The sequence below is a fragment of the Nyctereutes procyonoides genome, unplaced genomic scaffold, assembly GCF_905146905.1.
Source record: "Nyctereutes procyonoides isolate TBG_1078 unplaced genomic scaffold, NYPRO_anot_genome, whole genome shotgun sequence".
Classification (NCBI taxonomy): domain Eukaryota; kingdom Metazoa; phylum Chordata; class Mammalia; order Carnivora; family Canidae; genus Nyctereutes; species Nyctereutes procyonoides.
Window position 1 is genome coordinate 18763871 of NW_026575020.1, and position 20376 is coordinate 18784246.

The window sequence follows — 20376 nt, forward strand, 5'->3', positions numbered from 1 at the left end:
GATTATGTGTTTAATTTTTAAAGACCATCTCTTGTAACAGGATAGGCCTGGTTCATATGCATTTCTAATAATGTTTTTACAACCTCGTTTATTTTTATGGTTTGCTTACCTTTTAAAAAAATATTTCTAAGCCAGTAGTTTTTATATTTATTTGAAAAGTTACATGACTTTTTGATTGACCTCATGAACATTCCTTTCAAACAAAAAAAGCCCCCCTCAAATTTATGGTGTTTTATAAAAATGTAGATAGAATAGGGAAGGCCTAAATACTCTCAACTTCATGTGAGCCTAGCTTTTTATTTGGGTAATGTTTGTTTATATTGAACTTAATATTCTTACTGAACTTTAGTGAGGAGGAAATTTCCAGTGAAGATGAAGAGCTAGTAGGAGAGAAGAAGCAGCAGAGAAGGGCCCCACCAAAGAGGAAGCTGGAAATGGAGGACTATCCTAGCTTCATGGCAAAGCGTTTTGCTGATTTTACAGTCTACAGGAACCGTATACTTCAGAAGTGGCATGATAGAACTAAGCTGGCCTCTGGAAAACTGGGGAAGGCAAGTGTGTGTGTGTGTCTCTACATGTGTGTAACAGAGTTGTCGCCACCTGAAGCAGTTTTAAGAAATTAGAACTACAGCTCATTGATAACGGATATTGTTATGATATAATAGTAGTCATTTCTACAGAAAACTTTACAGAACTCCATTCAGACCTGGGATTTTAATTTTATTAGAATATTTTGGGGGCACCTGAGTGGCTTGGTTGGGTAAGCCTCCAACTCTTGATTTCAGCTCAGGTTATGATCTCAGGGTGGTGAGATTGAGCCCCATGTCAGGCTCCATGCTCAGCACAGAATCTGCTTGGGATTTGCTCTCTCTCCTTCTGCCCCTCCCTCTGTTCACACATGCATGTGCGCACTCTCTCAAATATATAAATAAACAAAATCTTTTTTTAAAAAAGATATTTTGTTCTAGAAATTGTGGCCTTGTAAGTGTTCAAATGTTTGGAAATACAAAATACTTAAAGAAATGGATTTTTCAACTGTTAGGAAAGGTGTGGAAGTTAATCTCCAGATATAGGAAAGTAATACGACCTGCTTAAGACTGATTTTTTTTTTCCCCCGAGAACATTTATAGCCATTCACAAACTCCATCTGCAACACGAAGTCCCTTCTGAAAGGAGGATTGTCTGTCTCTCTGCTGACACAGAAAGATAGAGAAACCAATGTAGCTGCCTTTAGCACGGACGCTCTGCATTATCTGACACTGGTTAATGTTGTTGCAGGGTTTTGGTGCCTTTGAACGCTCAATCTTGACTCAGATCGATCATATTCTGATGGACAAAGAAAGATTACTTCGAAGGACGCAGACCAAGCGCTCTGTCTACCGAGTTCTTGGCAAACCTGAACCAGCAATGCAGCCTCTCCCGGAGAGTTTGCCAGGACAACCGGTAAGAGCTCTGTGATGCTAGGTGATTACAAGGAGCAGTTTCTGTGAGGCTCATTTGCTAAAAGATCTGATCACCTGCTTGTAGATATTATTCTTGGTCTAAGAAGTCAGTGAAAGAAAGAGAAAAAGCACTACTTTACTAGATTGTTGAGAAACTAAGAGTTTATGGGAGAAAATATTCTTTTAAAATGGAGCTATTATTAACTTGTATGGAGTCTCTTATTTTTGAATTTGCTTTGTATCTGATAATGGAAGCATTCATAATCCAATTTTTAAAATTCAATTTTAAAGATGTTTCTCTAGAAATGTTGGTATGGAAGGAAGTGTGTACTTTAGGTTTTATGTTGGACATTAGATACTACAGAAAATGATCCATAATTGGAACAAGTTCTTTTGTTTCAAGGAAACTTTTATTTATGGAAATATGTACTTAATTTTTTTCAAAGTTCAGAAGAATTTAAAATGAAAAGTAAAATTTTGCTTCTCCAATTGAACCAATGTTCATAATTGTAAAAAGGTATTTTCTATTCATGTAACTGTATATACATATAACACATATACATATAAAAAACATGATTCTATTTTAACTAAATGGGATGGATATGTGTATTTATAAATATATAAAATTTTATCAACTCTATATAAAATCTGACAATGTTTTAAATTTAATTTTTCCTAGACACTTCCAAATCATTACATAGAGATTTATCTCATTCTTCCTAATATTAGGCTACAGGGTATTCCATTATGTGGGTGTGTACTATAATTTATTCAAACAGTGGATATTTATGTTGTCTTTAGCTTTAGAAACAGTGCTATAGGAAACATGAGTATTTGTAATATGTGTATTTGTGTGAACATACAGGTAGATTTCTCAAAGTAGAAATGTCAAATCAAAGAGAATAGGGATGCCTGGGTGGCTCAGCACTTAGGCGTCTGCCTTCGGCTCAGGGTGTGATCCTGGAGTCCTGGTATTGAGTCCCACATTGGGCTCCCTGCATGGAGCCTGCTTCTTCCTCTACCTGTGTCTCTGCTTCTCTCTCTCTCTCTCTCTGTATCTCTCATGAATAAATAAATACAATCTTTAAAAAACACACACAAAGAGAATACACATTTTAAATCCTGATGGATGTTACAGATTGCCTCCAAAAAGTTGCATTCATTTCCATTTTCACCAGCTGTGTTTTCTTGTACTGAGTGTTGTCAGTTTTAGAGGTGAAAAATGGTGTCTTCTCATTTTAATTTTCATATATTTAATTAGAATGAAATTAAACATTTTATATGATTATTGACGATTTGTGGTTCTTTTCCAGGTAAGTGCCTAGTTAATGTTTTTGTCTGCTTTTATTGGAATGTTTTTGTTCTTTAATTTTAAGAGCTCTTTATATCTTAAGGAAAACTGCTTTGACTGTTACACACATTATTTGTAGTAGCTACATTACTTTGATAATTCCTTTGGATTCACTCCTTTCTTTTTTCTCTTTAATATAGGAAATGCTTCCTCAGGCCCCTGCCAATGCCCACCTGAAGGACTTGGATGGTGAAATCTTTGATGATGATGACTTTTATCACCAGGTGTGATTTTTACACTCTTTTCTTTTATTACAGATCATATTTTAGCATTTTAAAATAACTCATGGAATTCTCTGACCAAAAGGTGGCTTTACTTTGGAAGGAAGATAGAGTCGGGGAGTTAGAACTGCTGTCTTTTGAATTGACTTACTGTGTAGTTCTAAGTTTGTTGTTCTTTTTTCTTTTTAAGAGTTTACTTTTTAAAAGAAATCTCTATATCCTGTGTGGGGCTCAAATTCACAGCCTAGAAGCTCAAGAGTCTCATTATGCTCCACAGACACCCCAGTTCTGCTTCTATCTTGTGTTTTTCCTTTTGAAGTGAAAATGACTACAACTACTCTGTTAGTTGCCGCAGGGTGTAAAGGATTTGTAAAACAGCTGCAACTTCTTCGAGTCAGGTGGTTTATTCTTTCTCAGCCATTTTTGATAATGTTAATAGAGGACTTTTTGTTAGTTTTTGGTTTCTTGTACCATTGCTATTGGATTAGGATATGGAGCTAAAGGTCTGGGATCCCTGAGTCCTTGAATTGCACTTCTGGTTCTATTGCCTATTAAGTCCCTGGTCTTTGATGTGTGTGTGTGTGTGTGTGCACGCACATGCCTGTTCAAATCAGTTAAGTATGTATTGAGATTGTCTTCTGCTGTTGATTATAATAATAGTGTAGTGTTTTGAAGACAGAAAGAATTGGTAACAGTTGAAATATGGCCCAGTTCTTAGTATCTCTTCCCAAATGTCCCCCAATTCTTTCTCTAATGTAATTATCTGTTGGCATGCTGCTCTTTTTAATGATGCTAGTGACTGTAAAAATAGACTAAACATTTGGGCTGTTCTAAAGAACTAAAATAATTTCCTGTAATCCTAGGTCTCCTGATAAGTCATACTTAATGAAATGTGCTTTAGGATGTACCCTTTCTAGCTCTGGAGAATCAAGGGTGCTGTTCAGCAGTGACACAACAGCTTTTGTTGAGCCATTATTTATCAAGATACTCTTTTCTCTGCTGAATTTTTAGTGTATTAACTTTTACCAAGGAATTTGCAACTGCTTATTGAAGGTTTAGCCATGAGTATTATGTATTTGGAATATGAAGGAAGGAACATGGAAAAATCACACTATGAGGCCAGTAGAATAGGTGATTCTGTTTATAGGGGATAGCTCTGAGTCTTTGCCCCGAGAAAGAGACTAATAATCTTTCTGTTCACTCTGGAATGTTCAATGAAATTATTGCCATAAGTGAGCCTTAAAAGTAATGATAAGAGGGTATAGGAAAGAGGATTGGTGTGTCCTCAGGTGTTCCTAGTCAGAGGTCCTGATTCTTTTTTCCTTTTCTTCTCTTATTATATCCATTTGTCAGAAGAGTAGGGAACTCTATTTTGTTCTAGAGTGTCTAAGGAAGTACCTGATATGGGATATTAATACTGTATAATTGTGTGAGATCATGGGAGACAATCAAAAATGCTCCAGGCTTCATTTATTGAAGTGTACATTGTTCGATAGAAAGTGCATCATAAATTAAATAGGCTTAATAAAATACACTGAAATTACTGAGAAGTTGCTTCCACTGGCAATCCTTAGTCTGAAAGATTTCTATTTTTTTATTTTATTTTTTTGCCTGGAGGTCTGTTTAAAAAGAAATAGCATTACTTGATTGGCCCTTCATCCCAATTAATAATTTTACCTTCGATAAATTCTTATTTCAGAGTTATGACTAGTCACATCTTAGCTTTTCCCCTTGCTGGTTAATTGGGGTGCTGGGGTTAATCTAAATTAAAACTTAAACTAATAGAGGTCAGCAAGGCAGCTGAAACACCTGAGTGAAACAAATGGGGCTGCCAGGCGCAACTTTATCTTGGCTGTTTCCCAAGAGGGAAGTGGCAGCAAATTGGAGTTGTTTCAGCCTTCTGTAAAGGTGAATGATGGGTGACACTTGTTAATGTACAGCATCTCCGGAAGCATTCCAGATTGCTTTGCTGCTGTACCAACTGCTGCCATCCACACACAGTCAGTAGGAACTGGACCAGTTGCCAACATCTGGCAGCACAGCAAGGAATGGGTGCAAGTCTTGAAACCCCGCAGATTCTAAATATGGTGCTTAGAACTGTGCAGGCTTTAATCACTTACCACTCTGGCAGCGGGCTACGACAGCTTATCCTAGCCTCGTACATCACATCCCGACATCTGCTGAGCCGCGAGGCAGCTGCACATTCATTTTCTTTCCTTGCCTTTTCTCTTGGCCTCCTATTCCTCTTCTTCTTCCCACTTTCCCCCCGCCTCCCTTCAGTTTTCCTCTCCCTCCCCTATATACTTCTTGGGAGAGATGATCTGTAAAGATTACTGCTTCATTGTGTGCAAGTAATTGTGGTGATGCCAGGCCCTTGACAGACACAGCACAGCACCTGTTCTGCTGACCTGGTTAATTTCTTCTGTTGAGTGGGATTTGCCCGAGATTGGAGCTGAAGCCAATTCAATGATAAGGCTAAAGAAAATGGCAGTATGTTTTCTGTCACCTCCCAATTAAATTGGCTTCATAAAGTGCTTTTCTTTATTTGTCAGGGTAGTAAGCCTGAGCTAAGTGTTGCATTCAGAAGCGGTACAATGTATTACAATGGGCCTGTGAGTTTTCATTTGTGTGTGTGTGGTTTTTTTTTTTTTTTTTAATGTGGTCATATGGAAAAGCTGAGTGGTGAATATAATACACTTTGCCTTTTTTTTTTTAAACTGTACTTGAAGCCAGACTCTTTGGGTCCATGTTTTGTAAGGAAGAGATTATAGCCACATTGAATTTTAATGTTTCATTGTAAGGGTTTAAAGGCTTACTTGGTTAATTCAGGCTGTGTAAATGCCCTAACTACTGAGAATGATGTTCGGGGTCAGAATACTGAACATACACGCACACATTCTCCCTCTCTCTCTTTCCATTTGTTTCATAATGGGCCTTAAATTACTACAACTTTGAAAATGTATCTGTATTATTTAATAAAGGCACATATGTATGTGTATGTACATGTGTGCATATATATGTATACATAGAGAGGCACTAAAGAGTATCAGATATCATAAGTAATCCTATCATTTTTGAGCTGAAAAGAACCTTACAGGAAACTGAGTCCCTGAGAAGTTTAGTAACTTCCTGGAAGCCAAATAGTAAATGGCATCTCAAGACGCTTTAGACCAAGTCCTGTTCTTTCCGTACCTTTATTTCTTAAATATTTCATTCTTAAGCCATAAAAAGACTTCACTATGGTATACACCTTTCAATTTGTAAATAACCTTCCTTTTCTTAGAACTGGAAGAAATATTATTTGTGTTAGAAAGTCATTTTATTTTTCCTTAGAAGGCAAATTATTTATTGAGCTCCTGTTACTTAACAATTCTAATGAAAAAATTAGCTTGGGCGCTGGGGTGGCTCAGCGGTTTAGCGCCTGCCTTCGGCCCAGGGTGTGATCCTGGAGTCCTGGGATCGAGCCCCACATCGGGCTCCCTGCATGGAGCCTGCTTCTCCCTCTGCCTGTGTCTCTACCTCTCTCTGTGTGTCTCTCATGAAAAAATAAACAAAGTATTAAAAAAAGAAAAGAAAAAATTAGCTTTATGGTTGTGCTACTAGTTTGTTTGGAAACTGGAATTATTGAAAGCTTGAAGTATACCCAGTGGAAAGATTTTATGAGAGAAACTGTTTACCTGCTGGAGGGATTTCTGAGTTTCCCTCTCAAGTGGAATTAGCTTGCATTTGGCCTATTTCTTGTCAAAGCTCATCCCTAAAGACAATTTCACAAAACAGGAACATTGTAAATGACCACAAAGGATGAGCCATTGAGAAATGTTTTCAGGATCTATTTTTCATTTTCATTATCCTGTTTGCTGAGTTCTATAAGATCTGTTGTCCATATCAGCATGTAAAGATTTTCTTTTGTTTCAATTTGCTTTTTTACACCGCCAGTGGATCTTTGACTTGATAAGCCTGCATTCTTAAAGATTTGAGGAAGGACTAACATTTATTGAACCCTAGTTCTGTGCCAGCTCCTTGGCTTAGTAGATAGGTACTTGACATACATCTTTATTTAATCCCCACAAGATCTCCAGGTTGAGATATGACTGCACTTAGCAATGTAAAGTGACTGCTTTTATTCTTTTCATATCCCAGATCTCAAACTAGTTTCTTGTTGCTTCATGAGGTATTTTGTTCTGAAAGGACTAATTGAGCTTAGATATTGACAAATCGATACCTAGATTTCTAAGGGTTCATTAGGATTTTGTATGTTGCTTCTAGCTCTGTTTAGTTTTGATCTAGTTTGTCCTGTCACTTTAAATTTAACCAGGAGTATCTAGAGAAAGGGATAATAGGTTTTGCTCTTTCGATGACCACTTTGGTGGGTTAAATTTCTCCTCTCACATGCCATCAGGGTATGTCTATAACTGACCTTGCCACATGCTAGGCTTAGACATTTGATAATGCCATAAACAAGTAATTACTATTTTGGTGAACTATTAAAAGTCGATAATGTTAAGAAATAGGAAAGAGGCAAGCTTTCTGACAAGATGGTTTACCTTAATTGGTGAGTGATTAATAAGGACAGTTGATGTGGTGGCTTTAATTGTATACATTAAATTTAGTGTGAATAAGATGTCTCAAGCCATTCTTATGGTTAATGGCAGTACCAGTTTCTTACTGTTGGTATATATCTTTCCAGTGGTTCAGTTGATGGTTAATAATATATTTTTAAGTTTGATTTGAACTTGTTCCTTATAATTAGTTGTCAAAAAACAGATACCCTCTGGTTCAGAGTAGTATTTCATTTTTAGTTTTACTTTTAAATGTTACCGTTACTTGAGATGTGGGTTGTTTCTTAAAAATTTGATTAAACTCATTACACATAGACCTGTATGATGATTTTATTTATTTATTTTTTTAAGATTTTATTTATTTATTCATGAGAGACGCACAGAGAGAGAGAGGCAGAGACACAGGCAGAGGGAGAAGCAGGCTCCATGCAGGGAGCCCGACGTGGGACTCAATCCCGGGTCTCCAGGATCAGGCCTTGGGCTGAAGGTGGTGCTAAACCGCTGAGCCACTGGGGCTGCCCCGTGTATGATGATTTTAGAGAAGATATGAAGTACATAAACTTGAAAATTGAAATTATGGCTAAAAATACAGCAGAGAACTAATCAATTAGGTTTTATGAGGCATAGTATAGGTGGAAGAAAAACCACACAACCCAGGGCACCTGGTGTCTCAGACGGTTGAGTGTCTCTCTCTTGATTTTGGCTCATGAGATCAAGCCCCACATCAGGCTTTTGCGCTTAGGTAGGGAATCTGCTTGGGATTCTCCCTCTTCCTCTGTCCCCCCACCCCCCCCTTGCATTCTCTCTCTCAAATAAATAAATAAATAAATAAATCTTTAAGAAAAAAACAACCAAACAACAAATACCAAATACCAATGTCCAATTAAACTCCAGTTTTAATAATTACAAGATTATTTTGTGTGCCATGTGTAAGAATTTTATTTGAGATACATTCTAGCTTCTGTGCTGCCATCGTTGATCTATCAATGTTCAGGCCCAAATTCAGCATGAATATTGGCATTTGATTCCTAGCATGGGCTTGCTGTTGTGGAAGCTGCATGTGATAGGAGGCCCAAAGCCACATTTTAAATGCAAGGTCCAGAAATTCCATCCAACAATAGCGCCAAGGGAAAGTACACGTGGCTGGCCCTCATTTCTTTCAGTTTTCCTGCTTTAAAAAACATCAGAGCATGCCTTCAGTACTACCACCTTGCTTAACAAGGGTAAAATCTGAGAACAAAGCCTGAAACAGTACATTTTATGGAGCCAGCTAGGAAAGAGATAAGAATTGGCTTAGAACTGTTGAAGAAACTTTTTCAAACACAGATGGTACCTTGGGAGTTTACTAGGCAAATATGTGGTCAGAATTGCCTTTTCTATACTAATAAGCACAATGCCAACCAGCTGAGTATAAATCAAGCACAGGACTCCAGCAGTATTTTAGTGGCCCCAAATGAAGAATTTGGTACTTCTCAGGAAATGGGGAATACTACCTGTCCCTAAAGTAAAGACGACGTCTTCTTATTAAATCACACTCAACGTATACCTCCTTTAAAGTAAGTCACAGGAAAAAAAAAAAAAAAAGAAAAAAAATGATTTGGCATAGAAAGGGGAAGTTAATAAGCATCTTTAAAAATTTCTCTGTATTGTGGATCTAGAATAGAACATAATTGCTTTAAAGTCAGATAGCATCTTTGAAGAACATCAAGGCTAAACGGTCTTTTTACAAACTGGAGCCTAAAGCAAATACATGACTAGTATTAGGATCACCCTACTTAGTGAGTTACGACATTGAAATCCAGGAATTCTTGCTCCTGGTATGATTTTCTTTCTAGCATGTTAAGCTGCCTTTTGATCTGTCATGTTTGAAAATTTCCTTTTCAGAATATATCTGTTTAGGAAATTGGAGGTCCAGTGTGTCTCTTTGCACTCTGACAATTCATATGTATCACTTTTATGCAATTATGAGCTTCATTCAATTAACATTTATTATACCAGATGCTAAATTTATAAGGATTAAGAAGACAGAACCCCTGCCCAAGGAATTTGTGTCATCCAACAAGAGTGAGATTCTCTCTTAATTTGTATGGTCACATAGCTTCTCCTTAAGAGTGTGACTTCATTAAAATTCGTGTGGAGAAAGTAAATGGTGAGAGTAATCGGGTCCTTGATACAAAAACATACATGTAGCTCTCTAGTGTCTGTCTCAAGCACTGATTTGCCTACCAGTTTTTCCCCCAACATGTACCTGATCTGATTTCTCAAGTCATTTCTTATAACCTCTAAAAGAGCCTGGGTGGCTCAGTCAGTTGAGCATCTGACTCTTAGTTTTGGCTCAGGTCATGATCTCGGCATCCTGGGATTGGGCCCCTCGTGGGGCTCCACACTCAGCGGGGAGTCTGCTTGACTCCCCCTTTTTCTGTCCCCCTGCCCTGGCTCCTGCAGGCAGGTGCATGTGGGTGCGTTCTCTCTCAAATAAATATATCTTTTCTTGAAGCCATTTTTAAAATTTTTTTTATTCATTTATTTATTTAAGAGAGAGTGAGAGCAACAGCAAGAGAGAGATAGAACAGAGGGAGTGGGAGAAGCAGATTCCCCATGGAGCAGAGACCTGATGCAGGGCACGATCCCAGGACCCTGAGATCACGATCTGAGCCAAAGACAGACGCTTAACTGACTGAGCCACCCAGGCGCCCCTAAATAAATAAATCTTTAAAAAATATAATTAAATAAAATAAAGGATCCTAGGAGATGCTATTTGATAAAAGCTCTGGATGATATAAAATCCCTATTTTCTAGGAATGTAGTAGTTGTTACAAGCTGGATTGAGATGCTGGTATCCACTGAAACCTATTTCAGGTTGGAAGAGCCTTCATGTTGGTGATAGGTATTGGAAGGTTCATTTAGCTATAGCCTACTTTTGTGTATTTCTGAAATTTTCTATAATAAGGAGAAAAAAGCCTTCAGATTTCTTTCTTCCATCTTTCATTCAATAAATATTTGCATACCTACTATGTATTTTTAAGTAACTGCTATTTTAGGCTTTGCTGTGCCGTCTAATGCAGTAGCTACATGTATATAGCTATTTAATATTTAATAGTACATGTATGTAGCTATTTAAATTTACATTAATTAAAACAGATTAAAGTTAAAAACTGACTTCCTCAGTCATACTAGCCACATTTCAAGTGCTATGTGGCCACATTTGCTAGTGGCTACGGTTCCGGGCAGTGCAAATACAGAACATTTCCTCATCATAGAAAGTTCTCTTGCAGTTCTGTTAGGGGCTGCAACAAAGCAAAGTTCTGTCCTTGTGAACATAACATTCTAGCTTCAAGCTAGAATGAATGTGAAATATGTTGTGACTGTACAGTAGAAAATTCTAAAACCAGGTATGGGTGAAGGGAATACTGGGGTACGGATAGGATGGTTACTATTCTTATGTAGAAGGTTCAGGGGATAAGGCTATATTTTAGCAGAGACTTGAAGGAAATAAATAACAGCCATACAGATATCTGGAGGAATAGTGTTGGGGACAAAAGGAATGACAAGTGCAGAGGCTCTGAGGCATAGTGGAGGCTAGCATATTCTAGGAAATTCAAGGAGGCCAGTGTTACTGGGGTGGAGTAGGCAAGAAACAGTGATAGGAGAGGAGGAAAGAGAGGCAATAGAGGACCAGGTACTGTAGGACTTTGTAAGCCACTGCAGCACTACAGCTTCTTTTGTGACTGAAATGGCAAACCACTAAGGAGTTTTGAAGAGAGGAGTTGCATGATTAGGCTAATATTTTGAAAGAATACCTCTGCTAGCTCATGTTGAGAAGAAACTGTGGCAAACAGGAAGCCAGTTATGAGAATCTAGTGCTAATCCAGGCAAGAGATGGTGGTAGCTGGGACTAGAGTGGTTTTTTAAGGAGTGTTAGGTGGTTGGATTCCGAATTTATGTTCAAGTTGAACTGACAGAATTTGCTGTTGGATTTCATATGGGGTATGGAAAGAGAGAGGTGTCCTGGATGACTTTAAGGTTTTTGGCCTAAGCAACTGGAAGGACAAAATTGCTATTTACTGAGATGGGGGGGGGGGGGAATGAGAGAAGCTAATTTGGAGAAGAAATCTGGAACTTTGTTTTGGTTTTATTAAGCTTTTTTTCCCCCTCTGTGGACCTGTTTTGGCTTTAATTATTTTGATTATCAGTTATATCAAGTTTAGGTTACCCCTGAAACATTCATATGGAGTTGTTGAAGAGGTAGTTACATCTATAATTTTGGAGTTCATAGGAAGATCTTGACTTGAAGGTATAAATTTGAGAGCCATCAGCATATAGATTGTATTTAATACCATGAGACTAAATGAGATATTACCTAGAGAATGGAGCAAAAGAAAAAAAGAATTCAAACCCTGAGTCCTGGGACATTCAAACATTTAGAGGTGGAGAGATGAAGGGCAACCAGCAAAGATCATTGTGAAAGAGCAGTTGGTAAGCTAAGAGAGTAAGGAAGAGTAATTTCCCAGGTTCCATGTAAAAGTGTTTCAAGAAGGGGGAAATATACTATCACCCTGATACCAAAACCAGACAAAAGCAGCATAAGGAAAGAAAATTATAGACCAATATCTCTTATGAATATAGATGCAAGAATCCACAGAGTACTAGCAGACTCAATCCAGCAATATGTAAAAAAGATTATGTACCATAACCAAGTGGGATTTAACTGAGGAACACAAGGTTGGTTTAATATAAAAAATCAATTATGTAACACACCATATCAATAGAAAAAGGACAAAATCTACATGATCACCTCATGTGGATAGGAGCAGAAAAAAGCATTCAGTCCTTTCATGATAAAAACACATAGCAAACAGGGATGCCTGGGTGGCTTAGCAGTTGAGCGTCTGCCTTTGGCTCAGGGCTTGATCCCGGAGTCTTGGGAAGCGCTCCATTGCGCTTCCTGCATGGAGCCTGCTTCTCCTTCTGCCTGTCTCTGCCTCTCTCTCTCTCTCTCTCTCTCTCTCGCTCTCTCTCTGTGTCTCTCATGAATAAATAAATAAAATCTTAAAAAAAAAACACACATAGCAAACAAAAACTGAAACAGAAAACACCACCACTACACACAGCAAACTGGGAATGGAAGGAACTTTTCTACTTGATAAGGAATATCTATGAAAACCCACTTTCATCTACTCAATGATGAAAGACTAAATGCTTTCCTCTAAGATTAGAAACCTGACAAATATGTCTGCTCTTGCCACTAACACTCAGCATTGTACTGGAGGCCCTAGGTAGGACAGTTAGGCAAGAAAAAGAAATAAAGGCATCCAGATTAGAAAGGAAGAAGTATAACTACCTGTCATGTGCAGGTGGCATGATCCTATATATATATACACTATATATAGAAAATCCCAAAGAGGGGATCCCTGGGTGGCGCAGCGGTTTGGTGCCTGCCTTTGGCCCAGGGCACGATTCTGGAGACCCCGGATCGAATCCCACGTCGGGCTCCCGGTGCATGGAGCCTGCTTCTCCCTCTGCCTGTGTCTCTGCCTCTCTCTCTCTCTCTCTCTCTCTCTCTCTGTGACTATCATAAAATTAAAAAAAAAAATTAAAAAAAAAATCCCAAAGAAGTCACCAAAAAACTATCAGCTAATTAACGAATTCAGCAGAATTGTAGGATGCAAGATATACACAAAAAAATCAGTTGTGTTTCTATACACCAGCTATGAGCAATCTGAAAAGGAGAACTATTCCATTTACAATAGTATCGAAAAGAATAAAGTATCTGGTAATAAATTTAACCAAGGAGGTGAAAGATTTGTACGCTGAAAACTATAAAGATCATTGAAAGAAATTTTAAAAGACCAGAATAAATGGAAAGTCATCCCATGTTCGTGGAGTAGAGGAGTTAATATTGTTAAGGTGGCAGCATTATCCAAACTGATTTTTAGATTCAATACAATCCCTATCAAAATCCCAACTGCCTTTTTATAGTAATTGAACTGATCCTAAAATTCATATGGAAATGCAAGGGACTCAGAATAGCCAAAACCATCTTGAAAGAGGAAATTGAAAGATTCACACTTCCTAATTTCAAAACTTACTAGAAAGCCACAATAATCAAGATGTTGTAGTACTGGTGTAGATCAATGGAATACAATTGAGAATCCAGAAATAAGACTTTACATTTATGGTCAATTGTTATTCAACAAGGGTGCCAAGACAATGCAATGGGGAATGAACTGTCTTTTCAACAAATAGTGCTGGGAGAAATGGATATCCACATGCAAAAGAATGAAGTTGGTGCCCTTCCTCACACCTACATAAAAAATAATTCAAAATGAATCACATACCTAATGTAAAAATAAAACTGTAAAACTTCTAGAAGAACACATAGTAGTAAATCTCCATGAGCTTTGGTTAGGAAATGGGTTCTTAGGACTTCAAAAATAAAAATAGATAAATTGGACTTTATTGAAATAAAAAACTTTGGTGCTGCAAAAGGTACCTTCAGGAAAATGAAAAAGAATATTTGTGGGAGAAGATATTTATAAATCATATATTTGATAAGAGACCGTTATCTAGAATATATAAAGCACTCTTGTAGTATAATAATAAAAGATAACCCAATAAAAAATGGCAGGGGCACCTGAGTGGCTCAGTTGGTTAAGCGTCCAACTCCTAATTTCAGCTCAGGTCATGATCTTGGGGTTGTGAGATTGTGCCCCGTGTCGGGCTCCACGCTCAGTGGGAAGTCTGCTTGAGATTCTCTCTCTCCCTCTCTCTCTGCCCCTCTCCCTGCTCTTTCTTTCTTAAAAAAAAAAAAATTAATCTTTTTTTTTTAAATGGCAAAGGATCTGAATAGACATTTCTCCAAAGAAGTTTTTTTCCAAGATTTTATTTATTTATTTGAGAGAAAGCATGAGGGGGAGGGGAGGGGCAGAGAGAGAGGGAGAAGCAGACTCCCCACTAAGCAGGGAGCCTGACATAGGGCTTGCTCCCCAGCCCCAGGACCATGACTGGAGCTGAAAGCAGACCCTTAGCTGACTGAGCCACCCATGTGGTCCTCCAGAGAAGATATTTAAATGATCAGGAAGCATAGGAAAAGGTGCTCAACATGATTAGTCTTTAAGGAAAATACAAATCAAAAGCACAGTGAATGCCACCTTACACTACTAAGATGGCTGTAATCAAAAAGATGATATAACAAGTGTTGGCAAGGATATGGAAAATTTGGAACCCTCACACATTGCTGGTAGGAATATAAATTGGTGCAGTCTCTGTGGAAAAGTTTGGCAGCTCCTCAAAACATTAAGCTTCAAGTTACCATATGACTTGGCAATTTCACTCTTAAGTGTATATCCAGGAGAAACAGTGTATGCCCACACCAAGACTCATACATGAATATTCACAGTGTTACTCGTAATAGCCACAAAAGAAACAGTCCGAACGTCCCTCAACTGATAAGTGGATAAACAAAATGTGGTATATCCATGCGATAGAGTATTATCCAGCTGTGAAAAAGAACGAAGTATTGATAAGTGCTACAATTGGAGTAAACCTTGAAAAACGTAATGCTAAGTGAAAGATGCCAGGCACTGAAGACAGCATATTGTATGATTCCGTATATATGAGATATCCAGGATAGGCACATGTATATAGAGAAAGTGGATTAATGGTTACCTAAGGTTGGGGGTCCTAGGAGGGAAATGGGAAGTGACAAGGAGTGGGTAATGGGTTTCTTTTGGGAGTGATGAAAATGTTCTAAAATTGACTGTTGTAAAAAAATAATAATAATAAAATAAAATGGACTGTTGTGATGGTTGCCCAACTCTGTGAATATACAAAACCATTGAATCATACAGTTTAAGTTGGCGAATTGTTGGTTTGTGAATTATATATGAGTAAAACTTTTTACAATTTTTATTTATTTATTTTTTTATGTTTTTAAAGATTTATTTATTCATGAGAGACACAGAGAGGCAGAGACATAGGCAGAAGGAGAAGCAGGCTCCTTGCAGGGAGCCCGATGTGGGACTTGATTCCGGATCCCAGGATCATGCCCTGAGCCGAAGGCAGACATTCAATCGCTGAGCCACCCAGGGTGCCCTAAAACTTTTTTTTAAAAGAAGTGAGTGACCTAGGGCAGGTGCTGCAGATCAAGTAAGACAGAGAGTTGTCAGCAAGTGGTAGTCATGGTGACCTTGACAAGAACTGCTTTGGTAGAATGATGGAGTGGGTTCAAGAAAGAATGGAAGGAGAAAAATTGGAGATGCTGTGTGTGGACAGCTGTCCAGGGGATTTGCTGTAAAGGGAATAGAGAAATAGAGCGGCTGAAAGGGGAAGTGGAGGTTTGGGAGAGTGTTTTGTTTTAAGTTAGGCGATGTACTCTGTATGCTGATGGAAGTGATTCAGTGAGGAAAATGGATGTTTCAAAAGAGAGGTGAGAATTGCTGGGAAGTATTCAGGTCAGGAGGGGTTGGTCTGATGGACACTTCATCCCATATGTATTAGAGGGAAGGCAGAGTATATTGGGTACATTTGCAAGTAGATATGGTGGAAGCATGTGGAAATTTTCATCTAGGTGCTTTTGTCATGTTTTATTTTACTTTATGAACCAAGAAGCTGTGAGTGAGAAGATGTGGCAGGGGCTGGAGGTTGGAGAAAAGCGGAGGTATGGGAGAGTCCCCTGACAGAGTGGGAGAATGAGTGAAGGGGAGAGCCCCTGGGGAATTGTCAGGTAGCACTGAAGATGAGGTCAGTTCACATGATCTTGTTTTTTTTCCCCAGCCAGTTCAGCTGATGGATGCACCTACTGAGACTTAACATGGTTGGGGGTTTGCTGAGGGACTATAGGTACATAATCCCTTTCCTGTAATTCCGAAGTTGAAGAAGTTCTGAAAACTCAGTTTTTGTTTTGTTTTGGTAACTTTGGCAAGCTTTTGTGGTGGCAGCTGATCTGAAAGGTCACAAAGCTAGTATGAATATATAAGGGTTTATTTATTCCACCTAGTGGGGATGATTCATATATTTTGCTGCAGAAATATTCATGTGTTTGACTTTAGGGTGGTGTCCCAGACTCTGCTGGGTCATTTGTGTTTAATACACTGTCTTATCTCCTAAAATCCTAAAGATTCTGAATTCCAAGACCCATCAGTCCCCAAGGGATCATGAATCTGTTTGACAAAGGGATATCCTATCATGCAGAGGAGTTGGGAGTGTATACTAGGAGTGATTATCCTGATGGACTGTGGACTCACTTCTACCTGAGGAAGGAGGGCAGTGAGCACGTGAGAAGAAGAGGCAGGGTGCTGAAGAGCTGTCAGGATCAATGGGTTATTGATCCTGATAGTGCTGAAGAATTATTGGAGCCTACATGCTAGAAGGAGAATGCTGGAAAGACAGGGAGAGGTTTGTTTCAGCTGGGCTTTTCATCCCTAAAGGACACCATGACAGAGCACAAGTTAGTACTACCCTTCCGGTTTCTTCTTGTAAATGTTTTTAGTAAAATTTTCTCTAGTTCTGAGTGACTTCCTCCTTATTCTTCCAATACAAAAGGTACATTGTTTGATGCCATTAAAGGAAACATTACCCAGGAATACCTAGAATAGGCAGTGACTGAGCTGAGGTCTCAAAGGATATATATATGACCCTTCTTCCCACCTTTATTAAAGATAGAAGAAAAAAAAGAGCTACACCAGGACATCTATCTGGTGACCAAAGGGCAGAATACTGGAAATGGGAACTGTTGGCAATTCTGAACAATAAAATTCTCTGTACATTGTTACTTTTGGTAGGGATTAAGAAGAATGGCTAAATGCAGTCATTTGATTCTTAGAAAATTGTTTTTTTTTTTTTTTAAGATTTTATTTATTTATTTATGAGAGACACAGAGAGAGGCAGAGGCATAGGCAGAGGGAGAAGCAGGCTCCATGCAGGGAGCCCGACGTGGGACTCGATCCCAGGACTCGGGATCACACCCCGAGCCAAAGGCGGACACTCAACCTCTGAGCTACCCAGGTGTCCCAGAAAATTGTTTTTATTTGTAAGAAAAAGAAAGGAAAAGCAAATTGGCAAAAAAAAAAAAAAAAAAAAAAAAGAAATTCTTTAGCATTCGAATTGGTTAATTCTTACCTTTCTGCATACATCAGGGCCCAATACTGATAGTGATTTACTTACACTCCCAGTTAATAATTAGACATTGAGAGACATTATATATCACGCCTAATGGAATATATGGGATCTGATGAGAAAGTTTTCTATTTTGACTAATAAATTTTAACCCAAATGGCCAAGCCTAGTGAAATATTATGGCCTTTGAAATATTTTAGAACTTGTGCTGAGAAAACAGTGTTACTTTATTCAGTGAACGAATTTATCATCCCTTCCAAATCATAGGCCTTACTTGGCTCTAGCTCTGGAGTAGAGGCATGATGCAGCACTGAATCAGAAAGTGGAAAAACTAATCAAATCCTTAAAGACCAAGGGCAGCGAGGCAGAGTCAGGCTGACTTTCAGTGGTAGCCTCTAGCTCTACACTTTCTTATTTTTAGTAACCACAGGTGGGTTATTTCTAACATCAGCATTAAGATGCTTCTTGGATTTTATTCACACATCCTGATTTCTCTCCATTCTTCTCTGTACTACTCTTCCTATAAATATTGTACTTGCCATTGCTATGGGGACTCCTGGGTGGCTAAGTGATTGAGTGTCTGCCTTTGGCTCAGGGTGTGATCCCTGGGTCCTGGGATTGAGTCCCGCATAGGGCTTCCCTGCCTTCCTCTGCCTCTCTCTGTGTGTCTCTCATGAATAAATAAATAAAATCTTTTTTTTTTTTTAAAGAATGCTTTCTATGTAAGTCTGTCATTTATTTTATTTTATTTTATTTTATTTTATTTATTTATTTTATTTATTCATGAGAGACGGGGGGGGGGGTGGGGAGACACAGGCAGAGGGAGAAGCAGGCTCCATGCAAGGAGCCTGATGTGGGACTCGATCCTGGGTCTCCAGGATCACACCCTGGGCTGAAGGCGGCGTTAAACTGCTGAGCCACCCGGGCTGCCCTAACTCTGTCATTTTAGAAATCACATTGAATAATCACTATGTGCAAGGCAGTGTGCAGAGTTCTGTGGGAGGTGAGCATTTGAGTCAGACTATACCCTGCCTTCAGGAAGTGTACAGCCAGGCAGAGGAAAGAACAGAAATATAAACAACCAGCATGCTTGGTGAGGGGTGAAATAATTCAGAAGAGAGAGAAATTAATACCAGTTTGGGAGAGTTTGAGAAGGCTACAGGGAGCAGGAGATGACATTTGATCTGGGCCTTCAAAGGATAGAACATTAATGGTAGGGAAGGGAGAAGAAATGTGTCGGAAATATCAGAAAGGGAGACAGAACATAAAGACTCCTAACTCTGGGAAATGAACTAGGGGTGGTGGAAGGGGAGGAGGGCGAGGGTAGGGGTGAATGGGTGATGGGCACTGAGGGGGGGGCACTTGATGGGATGAGCACTGGGTGTTATTCTGTATGTTGGCAAATTGAACACCAATAAAAATAAATTTATTATTAAAAAAAAAAAGAACATTAATGGTAGAACATTAATAGAGTGAGACTGGGTGGGGGTGGAGTTGGGGGTATGAGGTGGTAGGGATAGTGTGATCAGAGGATAGTGACCAGAGTTGCAGGTTATAGAAATGGAATAGCAGTTAGTTGTTCAAATGGAATGAATGATAAAGGTGAGGGTCGCTTTTGCTCTAATTTATCATGGTCCAGTTTAGAAAAGCTCTACAACTTTGCAGGTATTGACTTACTATATCTGTTAATCTTCTCTGCCTTTACATTTTCTTCATTCTGTTTTTCTTTGATTTTGTATCTAATCTGACAAAAATCAGTAGAAAGGAAAACTGAATTATTGTACTTGTTCATTGTTAGCATCTATAGTGGTGGTGATTTAGCTATGGGAGGTTTGGATTTTTTTGCACCAAATGGGGTTTGGGGATTATTATTGTTATGTGATATTGACAGTATCTCTATTTATTGAATACTTAAATTTTGCTTTTATCACCTCCTGAAATACCAAATCATCTTTATGAGATAAAATTATTACTTCTTTATGATTGAATAAACTGAATCCCTGGAGAGGTCAAAAGAGCTTTTTTCCAGATTACACAACTAGTAAGGGGCATAGCTGGGATTCAGAACCCAGATCTGTCAGAATCCAAAGCCATGGTGTTATACTGACTCAGGGCAGATATTTACAGTTGTATTGAATTATGCAGCACAAACATTCACATAACGAAAGCTCATATGTAGAATTGTTAGATCTTAGATCCCTTAGATCTCAGGGAGATGGAAACCTGAGATTTGGAATTTGAAAAACGTATTTATAAATAAAAGCTTTTTAAATAAAAAATACTATATTAAAATTAGTTCAGATTTTTATTATAAAGATATTAAGACACCTTTCTTGAAATAAAAGGACCATCTCAAAGAGACTACAGAAAGAGGGTATGGATATATTAGAGGAAACATAAAAGATCAGTTCCCTCTTCTTTTCCTGAGAAGAACCAAATATTTCCCTTGAAAAATGAGATCCAAGAAGGATAGATCTACATCATTTTAACATTAAAAGAAAGAGAAGTGATTTAAGATCTTTTAATTCATTTGGATGAATTTTTGTTTTTGCTTGATTGATTGATTTTAGAGAGGAGAGGGGAGCACGAGTCAAGAGAAGGGAGAGAGGGTTGGGGTGGGGGGGGGGAAGAATCTCAAGCACATTCCCTGCTGAGCATGGCACCTGACTCAGGACTCAATCCCATGC

The 20376-nt window shown here is 38.5% G+C and overlaps 1 protein-coding gene across 2 annotated transcripts in view; it reads left to right on the forward strand.

Annotated features, from left to right (window-relative positions):
• The window catches only part of AATF (apoptosis antagonizing transcription factor), a 104971-nt gene that overhangs the window by 37696 nt on the left and 46899 nt on the right, over positions 1 to 20376 (forward strand). For both annotated transcript variants that reach the window (XM_055333051.1, XM_055333060.1), the window contains exons 6-8: positions 350 to 551; positions 1279 to 1443; positions 2934 to 3017. In XM_055333051.1, coding sequence (XP_055189026.1) covers positions 350 to 551; positions 1279 to 1443; positions 2934 to 3017 — 451 coding nt within the window. The remainder of the gene's footprint in view (positions 1 to 349; positions 552 to 1278; positions 1444 to 2933; positions 3018 to 20376) is intronic.